Raw genomic sequence first — 21,452 nt, 5'->3', positions numbered from 1 at the left:
ATATATATATATATATATATATATATATATATATATATATATATATATATATATATATATATATATATATATATATATATGAGAGGACCAGAGAGGAGACCGGGCGGTGGTGCTCATGCAGCCCGCTGACAGCAGCCTGATCTCGGCTAGGCCTCTCCAGATGTGCCGCTGGCTCCGGTGTCTCTGTGGTTGTGGTTGCAGATGTAACACAAAACATATACAAAACATATACATATTAATATTTTAATATTTTCTAAATGAAAATGAAAAAAGGCAGGGTTGTGTTTTATATCATATTTCGTTTTATTGTCAATATATATGACTGAAGATAACCGGAGTAGGCGGGACCGACGAGCTGAGTTGGTGACGTCGTGACGTTGGTGACGTCATCAAGTTCGCTGCTGTTCCAATTGCAAAAAAATGACCGTACTGCGTCCTCCCGTCCTCGGGAGTTTGTACTCCCAAGTCGAACTATCCAAGTATGAACTTGCAAGTTTGCAAGTCCACACTTGACCATACTTGGTATTGAGAAACGGCCTCTGTGATTCTGAATTGTCCTCACAGGCCACCGTACTGATTGAATCTCCCTGTGGAGTTGAACTGTCTCATTAAACGGTGGATGTGATTCATTCCTCATGAAACATTTGTAAATATGGTTTTAATGATAAACTGCTTCATTGTTGACATTAATGTTTCCTTTGTTTCTTCTTCGTTGGTGCTTCATCAGTCTGTCCTCATCTCATCACATGACCTCCTCAGTTCTTCTGCTGTTCTGAACACAAACATCATTCTCATATGTTTGTCCATGTTTGTCTCTCTGAGGACGGAGATCAGAGAGAAACCGGTCCAGAGACCGTTAGAACCGTTAGAACCGTTAGAACCGTTAGAACTCCAGCTGAGATTTGATGCTTTTAACAGATTTCCTCTTTGGTCTCCTGCTGTCTGACCTCAGATCAGAGAGTCTGAACCACATGAAGGGTTAAAACAACCGTCTGTCTGTCTGTCTGTCTGTCTGTCTGTAGGATTCCTCTCTTTGTTCTGCTTTTATTGTTAATGAAATAAAAACATGTAGAGACATTTAAATGAAAGTAAACGGGTTTCACAGCTTCCTGAGAACGCTACATAGAACAGATGGATCCTCAAAGAGATGGTGCTCTGCTTCACTTAACCAGCTTCAGTCTGATTCAGGTAGGGTCCACATGTTGTGCTGTGCTTTCCTATAGAGGTTCGGGGCAGCGAATGCATCTCCAGCAGCAGATTCACTCTGAAGGGTTAGATGTTGGTGTGATGATGTCATCACTGATCTGATTATTTATTATGTGGGGGGGTTAATTGAGAGTGTGTTCATGTGTTGACTGTGATGAGAAACAGGTGGAGCCCTCTGATTGGTCGGTTCAAAATGATTGCTGCCTCTGGATTGGTCCACTGGATGACATCACTGTGTTTAAACTCCAGCTGACAGCAGCTCGTCTCTCCTCCACTTCTAAAAGACTCACGTATGTATACGTGTATATATATGTATATATATATATACACATATATACATATATATATACATCTCCAGTGTAACCAGTAACTCCAGTAAAACAGGACTGTGTGTGTGTGTGTGTGTGTGTGTGTGTGTGTGTGTGTGTGTGTGTGTGTGTGCATGTGTGTGTGCAGCAGATGGTCTGTAACACACAGAGCTGCTTTGTGTTCAGGAACAGTTCGGGTTTCCAGCAGATGTTCTCAAAGGTCAAAGGTCACGAGCAGCTTTCACCCACTGATGTGAAGAGGCACACACACACACACACACACACACACACACACACACACACACACACACACACACACACACACACACACACACACACACACACAGACACACACACACACACACACACACACACACACACACACACACACACACACACACAGCACACACACACACACACACACACACACACACACACACGACACACACACACACACACACACACACACACACACACACACACACACACACACACACACACACACACACACACACACACACACACACACAGAGCAGAGCTCCCTGCTGGTGACACAGAGGTGGTACTCAGAAGTACTCAGAACTCGAACATAAATGTCCGGAATTCAAAACCGAGTTTCAGTAAAAGTATTATCAGCTTACTGTAGTTTTTAAAATGTAAAATCTGAATGAGCAAAGTCACTAAAGCTGTTTGATGTAGTGAAGTACAAAGTACAACGTTTCCCTCTGAGAGAGTGGAGTACGTTTATTAGTAATGGATATATCAGAGTAAACAGCAGCACAAAGTTCACCCTCCATAACGAGGGAGGATTCATTAATAATAATAATAATAATAACAATAATAAGATAATAACAACAATAATAATAACAATAATAACAATAACAACAATGATAATAATAATAATAAGATAATAATAATAATAACAATAATAATAACAATAAGATAATAACAACAATAATAATAACAATAATAACAATAATAAGATAACAACAATAATAATAACAATAATGATAATAACAACAATAATAATAATAAGATAATAATAACAATAATAATAATAACAATAATAATAACAATAATAAGATAATAACAATAATAAGATAACAATGATAATAATAATATGAATAATAAAAAAAAACGTTGTAGCAGACTGACCCAGTCTCAGCCGGTGTTCCTAATAAACTGGACGTCTCTGTTATAGAATTATTTTAGTTATTGAAACCTCTGATGAGTCAGGAGTTCAAACTTACAAAACTTTATTTCTCAAACCTGTTTACTTAAACAAACATTTATATATTTAAACATTTCCTTCTGATACATAACAATATAAAACAATATAAAACAACATAAAACAATAATATAAAAATAAAACAATATAAAACAATATAAAAAACAATATAATATAAAACAATATAATATAAAACAATATAAAATAATATAAAACATATAAAACAATATAAAACAATATAAAACAACATAAAACAATATAAAACAATATAAAACAATATAAAACAATATAAAACAATATAAAACAATATAAAATAAAACATAAAACAACATAAAACAATATAATATAAAACAATATAAAATATAAAATAATATAAAACAATATAAAACAATATAAAACAATGTAAAACAATATAAAACAACATAAAACAATATAAAACATATAAAACAATATAAAACAATATAAAACAATATAAAACAATATAAAACAATATAAAACAATATAAAACAATATAAAACAATATAAAACAACATAAAACAATATAAAACAATATAAAACAATATAAAACAACATAAAACAATATAAAACAATATAAAACAACATAAAACAATATAAAACAATATAAAACAACATAAAACAATATAAAACAATATAAAACAATATAAAACAATATAAAACAATGTAACCTTGGATTCTTCTTCTTCTTCTTCTTCTTCTTCTTCTTCTTCTTCTTCTTCTTCTTCTTCTTCTTCTTCTTCTTCTGTTTCTCTGCGGACACCTCTGTTGACCGTCGGTGTGACTCACACATTTAGCTCCGCCCACTGCTCCACCTGAACAACAGGTATCAGCTACTGTTACTGGTGCCTTCAGGGACTGTCTGAAATCACACCGCTCAGCTCGCAGGTCAGGATTCAGATCATGGAGAAGGTCATATTTACAGGAGCCCCTAAAGGCAGCATTCTTTACATGCAGCCTGTTACCAGAGATGGTCTATTGAGAGGATGAGTCACTCTGCCAATTTATCTGCAGTCTCTTACAAAAGTATTACATGAATAAAGTTTATGAGTGATTTAAACAGATTAATATTAATATAGATAATCAGACGGTCTCATATATACGATATATATCTCATATATAGATAATCAGACGGTCTCATATATACGATATATATCTCATATATAGATAATCAGACGGTCTCATATATACGATATATATCTCATATATAGATAATCAGACGGTCTCATATATACGATATACATCTCATATATAGATAATCAGACGGTCTCATATATACGATATATATCTCATATATAGATAATCAGACGGTCTCATATATACGATATATATCTCATATATAGATAATCAGACGGTCTCATATATACGATATATATCTCATATATAGATAATCAGACAGTCTCATATATACGATATATATCTCATATCAGACATATACGTCTCTGGTGTGGACCTGTCAATCAGTGTGCTGCCCCGCCCTAAAGCATCCCCTGCTTTATGGTCTGTCTGACTCTAAATGGAGCATCATTTACTAAATGAACATCATGCTGTATTGAAGAAGACTTGAAACTAGAGATTGAGACCATAAACTCATGTTTACAATGTTTACTGAGGGAATAAATCAAGAGAGAAGTAGAGTCATTTTCTCATAGACTTCTATACAACCAGAGGAGTCGCCCCCTGCTGGACAGGAGAGAGAATGCAGCTTTAACATTACATTAGAGTCATTTAGCAGACGCTTTTCTCCAAAGCGACTTACAGTCAGTAGTATGTTACATATCATTCACCCATTCACACACTGATGACAGGCTACCATCAAGGTGCCACCATCAGACTCTAACTAACATTCATCATCAGTCCACACCGATGGCCTTCAGGAGCAACTTGGGGTTAAGTGTCTTGCCCAAGGACACATCAACTGCCGAAGCCGGGTATCGAACCACCGACCCTCTGATTGGAGAACTACCTTGCTCTCCACTACGCCACAGCCGCCCTGTAACACATGAAGCTCTGACTTCACTTTAAAGAACCAGAGGTTGACATCTGGTTGGTCCTCATCAGTTAGTCTTCATTCCAAAATACTCTTCTCCTCTAAAACAGAATATTGAAAAATACAGAAATCTCTTGGTGACATTATTCATATATTCTATTATTCTGTCACTCAGACATTGAAGGGGGCTGAATCCTCTTCATTTATCTGCCTATAATCTACTAGAATATATATCTGTAAATATACAAACAGACTGTTTAAATATGCATCCAGAGACAAGCTTCCTGTTAGTCTCCTGACAGAGCTGACAGAGTGAGAGGTCTGTGCTGGAGAGCCTCTGTGCAGCGCAGAGAGGACAGGTGTTGAGCTGCTGCTGTCATCACCTGTCTGGTTCCTGCGCCACTGCAGCACCTGAACGCACCTCTGTGTTCTCTGCTTTAAGCTGCTATTATCATCACTATCATCATTATCATCATTATCATCATTATTATTATCACCATTGTTATTATCACCATTATCACCATTGTCACCATTAGTACTTTATAAAGATGCCGGTTCAGATCCCGGACGACTCGGACTTCTCCTCGTTTAAGGACCAGTGTCTGAGCAGCGACGGCTGGACCAGCAGGTACAACAAGGGGGGGGTGACGGTGTGGTGCCGCGAGGAGGAGAGCCGGACCGTCCAGAAACTCAAGGTGAGTCCGACAGGTGAGCCGACAGGTGAGCCACACCAGGAACATACAGACTGCTGACTTTCAGAGTAAAAGTCTTTGTGAAACTTTAGAAGAAGTGCAGCTCTCAGGTCGGTTAATCGATCAGTTGAGTCAGCAGGTCCTCCTTCAGGCAGAGATCTCTGTTAGAACCCGTCTGATTGGTTCACTTTAATGAACTGATGAGTAAATGAGAGCTGCAAGAAACAAATCAATAATCAATCATCAATAATCAATAATCAATAATCAATAATCAATCAATAATCAATCAATAATCAATCAATAATCAATAATCAATAATCAATAGGCAGATAAAGATGCAAATTAACAGCTCTCCTGATGATCATGTGATCCTTTTAGTCGTCCTATCAAACTGAACTGAGCTTTGTTGTCCTATAGTCCTGTAGTCCTGTAGCCTGGTAGTCATGTAGTCCTGTAGTCCTGTAGCCTGGTAGTCCTGTAGTCCTGTAGTCCTGTAGCCTGGTAGTCCTGTAGTCCTGTAGCCTGGTAGTCCTGTAGCCTGGTAGTCCTGTAGTTCTGTGGCCTTGTAGTCCTGTAGTCATGTAGTCCTTTAATCCTGTAGTCATGTAGTCCTGTAGTTTTGTAGTCCTGTAGCTTTGTAGTCCTGTAGTCCTGTAGTCCTGTAGTTTTGCAGTCCTGTAGTCCTGTAGCCTGGTAGTCCTGTAGTTATGTGGCCTTGTAGTCATGTAGTCCTTTAGTCCTGTAGTCCTGTAGTCCTTTAGTCCTGTAGTCCTGTAGCTTTGTAGTCATGTAGTCCTGTAGCTTTGTAGTCCTGTAGTCCAGTCTTCCTGTAGTCATGTAGTCCTGTAGTCCTGTAGTCCTGTAGCTTTGTAGTCATGTAGTCCTGTAGCTTTGTAGTCATGTAGTCCTGTAGCTTTGTAGTCATGTAGTCCAGTCTTCCTGTAGTCATGTAGTCCTGTAGCTTTGTAGTCCTGTAGCTTTGCAGTCCTGTAGTCCTGTAGCCTGGTAGTCCTGTAGTCCTGTAGTTTTGTAGTCCTGTAGTCCAGTCTTCCTGTAGTCATGTAGTCCAGTCTTCCTGTAGTCATGTAGTCCTGTAGCTTTGTAGTCCTGTAGTCCTGTATCTTTGCAGTCCTGTAGTCCTGTAGCCTGGTAGCCCTGTAGTTCTGTGGCCTTGTAGTCCTGTAGTTTTGTAGTTCTATAGTCCTGTAGCTTTGTAGTCCTGTAGTCCTGTAGCTTTGCAGTCCTGTAGTCATGTAGTCCTTTAGTCCTGTAGTCCTGTAGTCATGTAGTCCTGTAGCTTTGTAGTCCTGTAGTCCTGTAGTCCTGTAGCTTTGTAGTCCTGTAGTCCTGTAGTCCTGTAGTCCTGTAGTCTTGTAGTCCTGTAGTCCTGTAGCTTTGTAGTCCTGTAGTCATGTAGTCCTGTAGCTTTGTAGTCCTGTAGTCCTGTAGTCCTGTAGCTTTGTAGTCCTGTAGCTTTGTTGTCCTATAGTCCTGTAGTCTGGTAGTCCAGTTGTCCTGTAGTCCTGTAGTCCTGTAGTTTTGTAGTCCTTTAGTCCTGTAGCCCTGTAGCTTTGTAGTCCTGTAGTCCAGTCTATCTGTAGTTCTGTAGTCCTGTAGTCCTGTAGCTTTGTAGTCATGTAGTCCTGTAGTCCTGTAGCTTTGTAGTCCTGTAGTCCTGTAGTCCTGTCGTCATGTAGTCCTGTAGCTTTGTAGTCCTGTAGTCCTGTAGCTTTGTAGTCCTGTAGTCCTGTAGCTTTGTAGCCGCTCAACTCTTGGAAAGGGGGAATCAAACCTGTGCTCAATGTCAGCATGCTGAAAAATTCAGAGTGGAAAGAAAACCGTAACGATGGAAACTTGAGAATGGAGGTGGAGAGGAAACAGAAACCAGTCCACTCTACAGGTTCTAGTCCTTTACTGGACCATTTCCAGTTTGGAGACTTACTTTTCCTCCAAATATTAAAATATATAAAAGTACATATATATATAAAAGTACATATATATATATATTATATATATATATGTATATGTATAAAAGGTATGAAGTACATCCGTCCAGTTCAGCTGAGTTTATGGTTACTGATCTAAAACATTCAGACAAACTCATCCAGTTCTCCTGATGATCATGTTGCTGCTGGAGGACCTGAATGCGTCTGATGTGTTCACTGACTAAAGACAAGCAGAATGAATCTGTTCATGTCGTGAACGTTTTCCTCAGGACTCATTATGAGAAGTGAAATCAAGGAAGAAGTTTGTTGTAAAGAGAAGATTTAGGTTTTTTTAATCACTTCAACACAAAGTTTGATCACAACCCCACCTAGTGGACGTGAGAGGAACTACAGACGCTCCTGGTTGGTTAGTTAAACCAACAGTTCATCCTGCTCTCTCGACCTTCTGTGCCGTCACATAACGTCTGTATCAACGTTACGTAACTAGCGTTCTTATTTTAAGTCAAACCAGGACGCCAACGTTTCACCTCGTAACCACGCGGAACCTTCTGAGTCAAGATACTTCAAGAACCGCTGTACGGATTCTGCAAAGCTGCAAAATGTGACGAGGAGGACGAGATGATGTTCAATAGTTAGGAGGAGAACTGTTTGGAAAGACGAGACATCGTCACACTGACATCCACCTGGAAACCAATCTGCCTGATGAAGATACAGACACACCACTCTGTTACAGACTGTAGAGAGAAATCCCTCTGGACCTGTGAACCTCTGGACCTCTGGACCTCTGGACCTCTGGACCTCTGGACCTCTGGACCTCTGGACCTCTGGACCTCTGTGACCTCTGGACCTCTGGACCTGTGAACCTCTGGACCTCTGGACCTCTGGACCTCTGGACCTGTGAACCTCTGGACCTCTGGACCTCTGGACCTCTGGACCTCTGGACCTCTGGACCTCTGGACCTCTGGACCTGTGAACCTCTGGACCTCTGGACCTCTGGACCTGTGAACCTCTGGACCTCTGGACCTGTGACCTGTGGACCTCTGGACCTCTGGACCTGTGGACCTCTGGACCTCTGGACCTGTGGACCTCTGGACCTCTGGACCTGTGAACCTCTGGACCTCTGGACCTCTGGACCTGTGAACCTCTGGACCTCTGGACCTGTGAACCTCTGGACCTGTGGACCTCTGGACCTCTGGACCTCTGGACCTGTGGACCTGTGGACCTCTGGACCTCTGGACCTGTGGACCTGGACCTGGACCTCTGGACCTGGACCTGTGGACCTGTGGACCTCTGGACCTGTGACCCTGGACCTGTGGACCTGTGGACCTGTGGACCTGTGGACCTGTGGACCTGTGGACCTGTGGACCTGAGTCCCAGGCTTAGTTTATCCAGAGTAAAGCGTTAAAGGTGAGGATCATAGGAACTGTTTTTATTCAGCCTCTTAAATAGATAGAAGTTTGGCTACAGAAGACGCCACAGCTACAGAGGAGGAGATGATTGTTAATTAATGAACCAATGATCGTTGGCTCCTCCAGGTCACTCAGAGAGGATTTGACCTAAGGTCACCACAGGAAGTCACTGTGAGCACACACACACACACACACACACACACACACACACACACACACACACACACACACACACACACACACACACACACACACACACACACACACACACACACACACACACAGATACAGAAGCACAGCTGGTGATTGTCGTGATTGTGATGATTATGATGAAGATGATGAAGATGGCGATGAAGATGAAGATGATGATGAAGAAGATGAAGATAATGAAGATGAAGATGATGATGAAGAAGATGAAGATAATGGTGATGATGATGATGATGATGATGATGATGATGATGAAGATGAAGATGATGATGGCGGCTCCTGTGTTAATAATTCACTGAGCCTTTCTGGAGCAGCGAGCCGTTTCTTCTCACACATGAATAATTAAAGTCTGGAGCTACCGGAGCAGAAACAGAACGTTTCACCTGTAGACAGGTGCTGATGGAAGACGATGACATCATCACCAACTCACATATTAAACATCTGGAACGTGTCCAATAGTCTGGAAAATATAGAATATATGAAATATTATTTAATAACCTCAGAATTCATCTCTGCTCTTTGCAGACGATGTGGTTGTGTTTGTTTCATCAGACTGTGACCTTCAGCTCTCACTGGTCAGTTTGATATTGTTTAAAATTGTTTAATATTGTTTAATATCGTTTAATATTATTTAAAATTGTTTAATATTGTTTAATATGGTTTAATATAGTTGAATATTGTTTAATATCGTTTAAAATCGTTAAATATTGTTTAATATCGTTTAATATTGTTTAAAATTGTTTAATATGGTTTAATATTGTTTGATATTGTTTAATATTGTTTGATATTGTTTGATATTGTTTGATATTGTTTAATATTGGACAGGTGTAGAGACAGACAGAACTGTAAGACAGGAGACAGTGTTAGCTTAGCAGCAGTTAGCATCGTAGCTATCTGTAGATGAACAACGCTGTGAATGAGGACTTCATCTTTAGTCCTGAACTCAACTACAGGATGGAGCGATCAGTTTATTAAATAATAACACACATCATATAAATCAGACTGACATGGAGGTGTTTAAAGATGGATTTTATTTTGTTTTGAAGAAGCTAGGCTAGCAGTTTACCCCTGCTCGTAGTATTTGTGCTAAGGTAGGCTAGACATGTCCGTTGAGTGAGCTTCTCGTCCGACTGAAGAGGGAAAACAAGATCTTTTGTTGTTGTTGTTTTATGTTCAGCGTGATATTCCATCACCTTATGTTTCCATAAAGTTTGTATCTAAAGTCAATGAAGGCGTGACCTGTTGACCTCAGAGCATCGTTCTCTACAGAAAAGAGACGGACTGAAGGAACAGCAAAGACTGCTGCTGAGTGACGGACACACAAAGACGTGAAGCTTTATGAATTATTAACGCTGCACAGCTGATCCCGTTACACGTTAAACTATCTGATGACAGCGAGCACAACGACACCGTGAGATTACAGCAGTGGAAAAAAGTGACGTCCTACAGTAAGCAGCCGTCTCACATGACGTCCAACGATCTGTTTTCAACCCGTCTGTCTGTCTGTCTGTCTGTCTGTCTGTCTGTCTGTCTGTCTGTCTGTCTGTCTGTCTGTCTGTCTGTCTGTCTGTCTCCTCCATGTTAACACAACTTAAAGGTCTTGAGGTAGATACATGAAGCAGAGAAGACGGACTTAAACAGACTTCATGGTGGACCGGTCAAACAAACACAGGACTTGCGGCCTCTGTTTTTTTTCACAGTAGACATACATACTTCATAAATATCTGAATCACATTTAAGCCAAACAAACGCTTCTGCAGATTCAAGAGAAACAGTTTGAGCCTGTTCACATAATATCGATGATGTCATCTACTGAGCTTCGTTTATGAATGAAAACCACTCTCTGGTTATTAGATGGTCAATGTGGATCCTTTGAGGTTCTGTAAATCTAGGAAGGTCTAAATCCTCAGAAATGTTTTTTAAAGAACCACACAGAACTCTCTGAACATATTGTTAATATCTACAGATCAGATTTTTAGTTTCCCTTTTTGAGGTCTAATGGCTGAAATTAGAGATGAAAGTTCTTCATGTTTTAAGCGGTTTTCTTACTATTGACCTGCTTTATTCTCTGATATGTTTTGCCTCAATCTGAAGAGAGAACTCCACTCTCTATGAAACTTACTGATTTATAATTCACTCTAAGAGGTCATTGGAGATTGGCTGGATCGAGTTGGGACAACTGAATATGATACTGAACATATAATGTCCCCAAGAAGAAGCATGTCAAACTGTAGAGGACCTAAAGCTGAGCCCTGAGGTACACCACAGATTGGTATCAGGAGGAAGCAAGTCCAACATAAAGGTGTTTTATGGTTGAGGTCAGATTTGAAACAAATATCAGAGCTGTTGACCCACATCTCAAGATGCTAAGACTTATGGGATATGTTGTTTTATTCTAGTGTTAAAGAGCTGCTGGTCCTCTGCTGACCTGAGTGTTGAACACTGAAGTCCCAGACGGCCTGATACGAACTGATCAGGGAAGTAAAGCTCAGCTGTCCTGGCTAGCTGATGAGGTTCCTCTGAGCAAGGCATCGTATGATCCGATGTCTCCTCTAACCAACAGAACTGACAGTTTGGTTCAGAAGAAGCTCAGACAACCTGAGAACAACTGATCCATCCAGAAAATGAATTATTATTATTATTATTATTATTATTATTATTATTATTATTATTATTATTATTATTATTATTATTATTATTTACCAAACAGTTAATCCAGTGCAAAGTAACCGTCAGAAATAAAGTCAAACCCCAACCAGAAGTAAAGTCCTGACAACGTCTCAGAGACAGTTTGTCTTTAGGACGCTGCAGACTGAATGAGCAGCAGGTGTGTAGGAGACCAGGGTCATGTGACCGTCTGAGGACCTCTAGTGAACAGGTGAGGAATGACTGTAACGGTTAATGTGTTCCCCACTCTGGTATTTATCTTACCTACATGTTCTCTTATTGTTATTTAATATGATATTGTATATCTGTTAATAATGAGTTTCTCTTGATTTGAAGACTTTTAGTTCATCATTGTCGGTGATGGACAAACAAACTAAACTCTAACAAACAGTTCATCCTCCAGAGTAACAGGAACACAACAGGAACTTATTACAAATCCTTTGTCATTATCATCATTAATATTAAAAGTGTTATTATTATCTAGTAATTCAATGACAGTGAGAGACCGTGAGATCATGAGAAGCAGCAGGTTTGTCTTCTCTTCTCAGACTGATGATGAAGGACCTTCATCTGAAGGATCTCTGGGTTCCTCCTCAGAGAACCTTCACAAGGACACAGTGGTTATCTCACATGATGGTCTGTTTGTATCATGTGATCGTGAGATCAACCTGCTGACTGAAGATGAACCTTTAAACATCTCCTAGATGTTAAACCTGCTGTTGAGGATGCTGCAGGTGGAGGCCGGTACGGTGGTCGTCATAGTAACCGTCTCTGTGTCTGTGTCTCAGATGAGGATAGTGTGTAAGGACGTGACGGCAGAGACGCTGTATGACGTCCTCCATGACACCAGCTACCGAAAGAAGTGGGACAGCAACATGATCGACACGTACGACATCGGCCGGCTGACGGCCAACGCAGACGTTGGATATTACTCCTGTAGGTCCTCGTCTCCGTCACACGGTGGATGTCTCTGTTGGGTTCATGGGTTCTGCTTTGTTCTGCTTCATTCTACACGTTTCTTCATATGTTCTAATGTGCGTGTGTTGTTTGAAGGGAAATGTCCGAGCCCTCTCAAGAACAGAGACTTTGTGACCATGAGGTCTTGGCTTCCTCTCGGCAGCGACTACCTGATCATCAACTACTCCGTCAAACATCCGGTGAGCTTTAGAACTACGTTAGATTTTCTTCACAGAGATCCAGAGTCGGTATTTAACACTTCCTTAAAGAAGTCCTTGAAGTTTCTGTTCATTGAAGCACACAGGTTCTTCTGGTTTCCTCTTCAGACGTTCTGCTCCACATGTGGAGGTCTGAGAAGAAAGTTGAGACAGTTGCATGAAGGACTGTAGAGTTTGGAGATCACCCAGACCTCTTTAGAGCTTGTGGTTACCTACGCTGGATTTAGAGTCCCGGTCCAGGTTCCACTTTATAAACTCTCACACCTGAAACCTGGTCCAAAGACAAGAACCAGTTTGTGAACCTCAGATCAGTCCGTCTGCAGCTTGAGGTTCACCAGATGTTTCCTGATGTTTGAAGACAGGAGACGCCTCATTGGACCATTTTTACATTCTGAGAACTAGAAGTATCTGAATGAATCTGTGAGCTGGACCTTTAAAGTTCTCCTCCTGGTTCTCCTCAGCAACATCCTCCCAAGAAGGACTACGTCCGAGCCGTGTCCCTGCTGACCGGATACCTGATCCAGTCCAATGGGGCCAGCTGCTCCACCCTCTACTACCTGACCCAGATGGACCCGCGAGGTGAGACAGCACACGTGAGGTTCTTCTGACTGGGTGTGAAGTGAGAACTCAGTAAACAAACCAGTAAAACCAGTGGGGGGTATGTGTGTGTGTTTGAGCAGAAACAGGAAGTGTGTGTGTTACCAGAAGCTCCAGAGAGTGTGTGTGTGTGTGTGTGTGTGTGTGTGTGTGTGTGTGTGTGTGTGTGTGTGTGTGTGTGTGTGTGTGTGTGTGTGTGTGTGTGTGTGTGTGTGTGTGTGTGTGTGTGTGTGTGTGTGTGTGTGTGTGTCACAAAAGTGTTGTCTTGAATCATCACTGTGAAGATGACAGACTGATGAGGACTCGTTGAGGACTCGTTGAGGACTCGTTGAGGACTCTAACGTTTCCTGTTGTCTCCTCCGTCTACAGGCTCGTTACCAAAGTGGGTGGTGAACCGGGTCTCTCAGTTTGTGGCTCCGAAGGTAAAAGTCTTCTATATAAATGTAAATTAATATAAATATAAATATAAATGAGTATAAATGTAAATGTAAATGTAAAATGTAAATATTAATATAAATATAAATGTAAATTAATATAAATATAAATATAAATGTAAATGTAAATATAAATATAAATGTAAATATAAATGTAAATTAATATAAATGTAAATTAATATAAATGTAAATTAATATAAATATAAATGTAAATTAATAAATAAATATAAATAAATAAATGAATATAAATATAAATGTAAATGAATGTAAATAAATATAAATATAAATATAAATATAAATATAAATATAAATATAAATATAAATATAAATGAATATAAATATAAATATGTCCTCTCCGTGTCTCTGTCCTCTCAGGCCATGAGGAAGATCTACAAGGCGTCCCTGAAGTACCCGGACTGGAAGAGGAAGCACAACCCGGGCCTGAAGCCCTGGATGTTCCCGGAGCAGAACTCTCTGCCGTGCATCAGCGTGTCGGAGCTGAACGTCCAGAGAGCCGACTCTCTGGAGAACATCGACGAGAGCGGCCTGAGCGAGGACAAAACGCACCACAGCGAGGACGAGGAGACTTAGGAGGACCGAGGACCGCCGGGCCCACTTCCTGTTTGTCCCTTTGTTTGTTTGTCCGGCTGACGAGAGCCCGCGGACTGGTTCTTCTTCTTCTGTGGTTTTACACCGACGTGCTCAGTGTTACTCCATTATTCAGATCAATAAAGACACCTGGACAGGTGAGACGGAGATGATGTCATGATTGAAGGTGTTAAGGCTGGAGACACCACACCACACACCCAGAACATGTTCAGGTTTATTATTGATCAATCTAAATATGATTCTCTACATTCATTGATTATGAAACAATATTTACTGTAAATGAAGAACTGCTCGCTGCCAAAAAGATAAATAATTATTTAGCAGCGGTTTGAAGAGGGACAGGACACAGGTGTGTTCAATCATTAGGGGGCGTGTCCTCAATGCAAATCCACACAATGTGGGAGGAGCTTATACCTGCACCACCCTTCAGGTATTTAAAAACACATTTAAAGGAACAGTTTAATCAAGAAAAATATAAGGTTGTTAATGTCTGAATGTCAAAAGTAGACAAGTTCAGATTCTATAAAGCAGATTAATAACTAAACAGAGCGTTAGGAGAGATTATTATGAATATATATATATAATAAACAGAATAAAACAATGTTTATTCTCATGTATATCTCATGTTCTTCATGTGTGTAATATAAGAGATATTCTCCTTTCTAGGAACATAACTGGATCCCTGAAGAACGTTAATTATTAATTCTATAAATATCTTTTGCATCGTGGCTGCGAGTGTGAGACTCCTGTTCCTCCCTCTCATCATGAATCTATATTTAAAACATAAAGATATTCTATCCAGTTATGAGAAGATCATCTGTTGCAGCTCTGCAGAGAACAATGATGAGACAGCACTTCATGTAGAAACAATGAGATTAAATACATTATTTAAATAAATATGAATATGAATATCAAATAATTGCAGAAGATTTCCACCGTTAAAATCAAACGTTCTCCAATTAAAATATGTGTATTATTTATCAAAATGTGTTTTTGCTGAGACATTTGCAGAGTAGCAGTGGTTCTATTCTCCAGTTAAACAGAATCAATATCTAGAAGGTCCAGAGTCTGTCTGTGGTGAAGGACCTGAAGAGTCCACCAGGGGGCAGCAGGTCCACCAGGACGAGTCCACAGAGGACCAAAGACCCCGATCAGGACTAAAGACCAGCAGACTTCATCCTCCAGTACTGGGATTTATGATAGAAACAGAACATTTTACCGATTAATCAATACTTTTACTAATGATTATACTTTCATAGGTTTACGTCAGTCAGGTTTTTACTCACAGAGTGTATTAGTACCTTTACTGCAGTAAAAACATCTGAATAAACACAAAGTTCTTCATAAACTCATTGAAACTACAGGAAAACTCTAAACTAAACCAATTTCTAATACTGGTTTAAGAAGGTTTTATAATTCAATTCAATTCAGTTTATTTTGTAGAGCCCAGTATCATAAATTACAAATTTGCCTCAGAGGGCTTTAAATCTGTACACATGTGACATCCTCTGTCCCGGGACCCTCACATCGGCACAGGAAAAACTCCCCTAAACTCCCCTTATACTGGTTTAAGACAGTCAAATACTGGTTTGAGACAGTCTAATACTGGTTAAGATGGTTTAAGACTGGTTTAAGACAGTTTAATACTGGTTTAAGACGGTCTAATACTGGTTTAAGACAGTTTAATACTGGTTAAGATGGTTTAAGACTGGTTTAAGACAGTCTAATACTGGTTTAAGACAGTCTAATACTGGTTTAAGACAGTTTAATACTGGTTTAAGACAGTCTAATACTGGTTAAGATGGTTTAAGACTGGTTTAAGACAGTCTAATACTTTAAGACTAATAGTTTATAATACTGGTTTAAGACAGTAATACTGGTTTAATACTGGTTTAAGTTTAAGACGGTCTAATACTGGTTTAAGGCAGTTTAATACTGGTTAATACTGATAATAACCTCTCATTTCAATCCTTGGGAAATCTGAAAATGGCTCATTAGCTAACTCATCTACATTTAGGTGAAAACTCAGCTGTTGATTATTGTGCACTGTTCCTGCTAACTCAAAACAGTGAATATGTGTGAAGAAGAATAGAAATGAAGACCGTGATCTGTTCAGGAACACAGAGTTCTAAATGATGTGTGGAGATAAAGAGAGGAGCTGGTTGAACTGGGACCAGGTCCCTCAGCTCTCTGAACACAGATTCCTGCAGGCGGCTGCTGAGGGCGTTTCTCTGCAGTGATGAGGAAACTTTATGTGCCACTGCTTCCTCTTCTTCTTTGGTGCCTGAAAAATGCAGCTGTGCTCCGGATCCTCTCTGTATTGTCTCAGGCACTTCCTGTTTCCTGTCTGCAGAGCTGGGATTGTTATTTGGGCTTGGAGGAGGAAACGGTCCGGTTCCTTAAAGTGCTCACAGAGGACAGGACGCCACGGCCTCTTCCTCTCTGCTGCACTGAACCACTCACTGCTGTCCTAGTATTAGTATCAGAAACCCCACAACTGTTACATTACATTACATCACAGTCATTTAGCAGAGGCTTTTCTCCAAAGCGACTTACAGTCAGTAGTATGTTACATATCATTCACCCATTCACACACTGATGACAGGCTACCATCAAGGTGCCACCATCAGACTCTAACTAACATTCATCATCAGTCCACACCGATGGCCTTCAGGAGCAACTTGGGGTTAAGTGTCTTGCCCAAGGACACATCGACTGCCGAAGCCGGGTATCGAACCACCGACCCTCTGATTGGAGAACTACCTTGCTCTCCACTACGCCACAGCCACCCAGCTGTTCTCATCTCTTTGTCCTGCTGGATGTCCATGTCTACAGACCATAATACCCTGTCACATCACCATGGTTACCTGAACAGTGAGCTAAATTAAAGAGGAGCACGTGAAGGTTTGCATGTCGCTTGCTGAGCAGTTTGAGGGAGTTCATGTTTTCAGGTCAGTTGAGGAAAGAGAAGAAGAAGAAGAAGAAGAAGAAGAAGAAGAAGAAGAAGAAGAAGAAGAAGAAGAAGAGTGAGAGCAGATTAGAGGAGATCATCAGAAGAAGAAGAAGAGTGAGAGCAGATTAGATCATCTGAAGAGGATTACAGGAAACAGGAAACAGGAAACAGCTGCTGCTGGAATCAGCAGCGTTGAGCGCTGGAGGAGTTTCATTTGATTCCATCAGGAGGTTTTATATTCATCACAAGATGGCCGAACCTGAGTCAATTATCCAATGAGAGGACATAGGCCCTACGACACAGAAACTTCAAAGTAAAACACAACAAACTGTCAACAAATCAGAAATATGTATATATATAATGTATATTATGAAAATGGATCCAGTAACACAGTTCATAAATGAACTCTTAGGAAACAACTTTAACTGTTAAGATTAATATTTGTTTGTTTGTCTTTTATGATTTCACTATATATTTCTTTCTCTGTCTTTGATTATTGATTTCAATTAAATACATTTGACATTTGATTATATTTTATATTTTATATTTTATATTTTATATTTTGTATTTTGTATTTAATATTTAATATTTAACATTTTACATTTCATATTTATATTTTATATTTTATATTTTATATTTTATATTTTATATTTTATATTTTATATTTTATATTCAATATTTTATATTTATATTTTATATTTATATTTTACATTTTATATTTTATATTTTATATTTTATATTTTATATTTTATATTTTACATTTTATATTTTACATTCTATATTTTACATTTTATATTCTATATTTTACATTTTATATTCTATATTTTATATTCTATATTTTACATTTTATATTCTATATACATTTTATATTTTATATTTTTTATATTTATATTTTACATTTTATATTTATATTTTACATTTTATATTTTATATTTTATATTTTACATTTTACATTTTATATTTTATATTATTTATATTTTATATTTTATATTTTATATTTTATATTTTATATTTTATATTTTATATTTTATATTTTATATTTTATATTTTACATTTTATATTTTATATTTTATATTTTATATTCTATATTCTATATTTTATATTTTATATTTTATATTTTATTGGGTGGGGCGGAAGCAGTTTGTGCAAACTTGGCTCTTACTTTGAAACTCTTATTTTGAAACGGAAGCGCCTTCCGTCATTATTCTGTGTAACTTCACGTTTCTCCTCCCAGAACTCCCAGTGCGACGGAGAGAGACTCACTGGTGACTGACCGGGACAGAGACCTGCACACACCGGGAACCAGACCAGAACAGAGACCAGAACAGGAACCAGGAACCAGACCAGAGACCAGACCAGAGAGACCAGACCAGAGACCAGAGACCAGAGACCAGAGACCGGAGCGGATCAGAGGTGAGACACTTTAGATGTTCTGGTCTCAGATTGGTCCTGCAGGAAGCTGCTCGTCCTGCTGTCGGTCCTTCAGAGTCCTGGTCCTGATAGAGTCCTGGTCCTTCAGAGTCCTGGTCCTGACAGAGTCCTGGTCCTTCAGAGTCCTGGTCCTGATAGAGTCCTGGTCCTGATAGAGTCCTGGTCCTGACAGAGTCCTGGTCCTGACAGAGTCCTGGTCCTGATAGAGTCCTGGTTCTGACACAGTCCTGGTCCTTCAGAGTCCTGGTCCTGACAGAGTCCTGGACAGAGTCCTGGTTCTGACAGAGTCCTGGTCCTGACAGAGTTCTGACACAGTCCTGGTCCTTCAGAGTCCTGGTCCTGACAGAGTCCTGGTTCTGACCAAGTCCTGGTTTTGATAGAGTCCTGGTCCTGATAGAGTCCTGGTTTTGACACAGTCCTGGTCCTTCAGAGTCCTGACAGAGTCCTGGTTCTGACACAGTCCTGGTCCTGATAGAGTCCTGGTCCTGATAGAGTCCTGATTTTGACAGAGTCCTGGTCCTGACAGAGTCCTGGTCCTGACAGAGTCCTGGTTCTGACAAAGTCCTGGTTTTGATAGAGTCCTGGTTCTGACAAAGTCCTGGTTCTGATAGAGTCCTGGTTCTGACAAAGTCCTGGTTTTGATAGAGTCCTGGTCCTGATAGAGTCCTGGTTCTGACAGAGTCCTGGTCCTGACAGAGTCCTGGTCCTGACAGAGTCCTGGTTCTGACAAAGTCCTGGTTCTGATAGAGTCCTGGTTCTGACAAAGTCCTGGTTTTGATAGAGTCCTGGTCCTGACAGAGTCCTGGTCCTGACACAGTCCTGGTCCTGACAGAGTCCTGGTCCTCTGAGTCTCTTCTTCTATTCTGGTTTGAGTTTTTTTCAGAATGACGCAGAGAGGAAGTTTTGGCGCAAACTGGAGACAGACAGGTCTTTATGTGAGACAGACAGGTCCTTATGTGAGACAGACAGGTCTTTATGTGAGACAGACAGGTCCTTATGTGAGACAGACAGGTCTTTATGTGAGACAGACAGGTCTTTATGTGAGACAGACAGGTCTCTATGTGAGACAGACAGGTCTTTATGTGAGACAGACAGGTCTTATGTGAGACAGACAGGTCTTTATGTGAGACAGACAGGTCTTTATGTGAGACAGACAGGTCTTTATGTGAGACAGACAGGTCTTTATGTGAGACAGACAGGTCTTTATGTGAGACAGACAGGTCTCTATGTGAGACAGACAGGTCTTTATGTGAGACAGACAGGAACACAGCTCAACATCTGTACAGTGTGTGTGTCATAATAACAATAACACTATAATGATATCTTTAATAAGGATCCTGTACAGTGTGTGTGTGGTGAAGAGCTGCAGGTTCCTCACACTGAAGGATCTGGATCTGGATCTGGTGTCAGAGAGACCAGACCCAGACTGGTTCTAGTGGTCCGCTCCCAGCAAGCTGGATCTGCAGGTCTCAACTGTAGATTTGGATACATATTTTCTCCATAAATCACAAACAAAGAGACTTTATGACATAATCAGTGGTTATTACAGACTGATAGCAGTTTGTTTTTGTTTATGCTGAACCACGCTCAGAGTTTATAGTGTGATATTAGTGAATATTAATGTTTAGTGTGTTAAAGTACCGATTTAATTAGAACTGAACTAATTGGTTAATTAACCAAAACTAAATTAGCATCTGATTTCATAATTAATTATTCATTTAGATAATTACACCAAAATAAACTTCTTCCATTCTGTCAGATTATGTTTCATATTAGACGTTCAGTGAGACATGCAGTGAGACATTCAGTGAGACTTGCAGTGAGACATTCAGTGAGACATTCAGTGAGACGAGCAGTGAGACATTCAGTGAGACATTCAGTGAGACATGCAGTGAGACATGCAGTGAGACGTTCAGTGAGACATGCAGTGAGACATGCAGTGAGACATGCAGTGAGACGTGCAGTGAGACATGCAGTGAGACTTGCAGTGAGACATGCAGTGAGACTTGCAGTGAGACATTCAGTGAGACATGCAGTGAGACGTTCAGTGAGACATGCAGTGAGACATTCAGTGAGACATGCAGTGAGAGACAGCAGACATGCAGTGAGACATTCAGTGAGACTTGCAGTGAGACATTCAGTGAGACATGCAGTGAGACATTCAGTGAGACATGCAGTGAGACATGCAGTGAGACGTTCAGTGAGACATGCAGTGAGACATTCAGTTAGATGTTCAGTGAGACATGCAGTGAGACATTCAGTGAGACCTTCAGTGAGACATGCAGTGAGACATTCAGTGAGACATGCAGTGAGACATTCAGTGAGACATGCAGTGAGACATTCAGTGAGACGTTCAGTGAGACATTCAGTGAGACATGCAGTGAGACATGCAGTGAGACCTTCAGTGAGACATTCAGTGAGACATGCAGTGAGACATGCAGTGAGACATGCAGTGAGACATTCAGTGAGACATGCAGTGAGACGTTCAGTGAGACGTTCAGTGAGACAGTGAGACGTTCAGTGAGACATTCAGTGAGACCTGCAGTGAGACATTCAGTGAGACTTGCAGTGAGACTTGCAGTGAG

At 40.0% G+C, this 21,452-nt stretch overlaps 2 protein-coding genes across 3 annotated transcripts in view; both read left to right on the top strand.

Moving 5' to 3' along the window:
• Positions 1–5,050: 5,050 nt before the first annotated feature.
• stard15 (StAR-related lipid transfer (START) domain containing 15) lies at positions 5,051–14,624 on the top strand. Of its 2 annotated transcripts, none has more exons than XM_054597194.1 (6): positions 5,051–5,442; positions 12,457–12,604; positions 12,722–12,825; positions 13,305–13,422; positions 13,810–13,862; positions 14,250–14,624. In XM_054597194.1, exons 1-6 carry the CDS (start codon positions 5,296–5,298, stop codon positions 14,463–14,465), a joined length of 786 nt encoding a protein of 261 aa, XP_054453169.1. In that variant the 5' UTR covers positions 5,051–5,295; the 3' UTR covers positions 14,466–14,624. The 2 variants fall into 2 exon arrangements, with proteins under 2 accessions (XP_054453169.1, XP_054453170.1); XM_054597195.1 differs by having other exon boundaries at positions 5,385–5,455.
• A 4,189-nt stretch (positions 14,625–18,813) lies between these two features.
• Positions 18,814–21,452, top strand: part of arap3 (ArfGAP with RhoGAP domain, ankyrin repeat and PH domain 3) — a 36,698-nt gene continuing 34,059 nt past the window's right edge. Inside the window, exon 1 of the mRNA XM_054597192.1 lies at positions 18,814–18,849. The gene's annotated coding sequence lies outside the window, so the exon portion shown is untranslated. The remainder of the gene's footprint in view (positions 18,850–21,452) is intronic.

This window comes from Anoplopoma fimbria, chromosome 4 (genome assembly GCF_027596085.1).
Source record: "Anoplopoma fimbria isolate UVic2021 breed Golden Eagle Sablefish chromosome 4, Afim_UVic_2022, whole genome shotgun sequence".
Lineage (NCBI taxonomy): Eukaryota > Metazoa > Chordata > Actinopteri > Perciformes > Anoplopomatidae > Anoplopoma > Anoplopoma fimbria.
The sequence above is the reverse complement of the archived record's forward strand: the minus strand, read 5'-3'. Positions and strand labels throughout refer to the sequence as shown.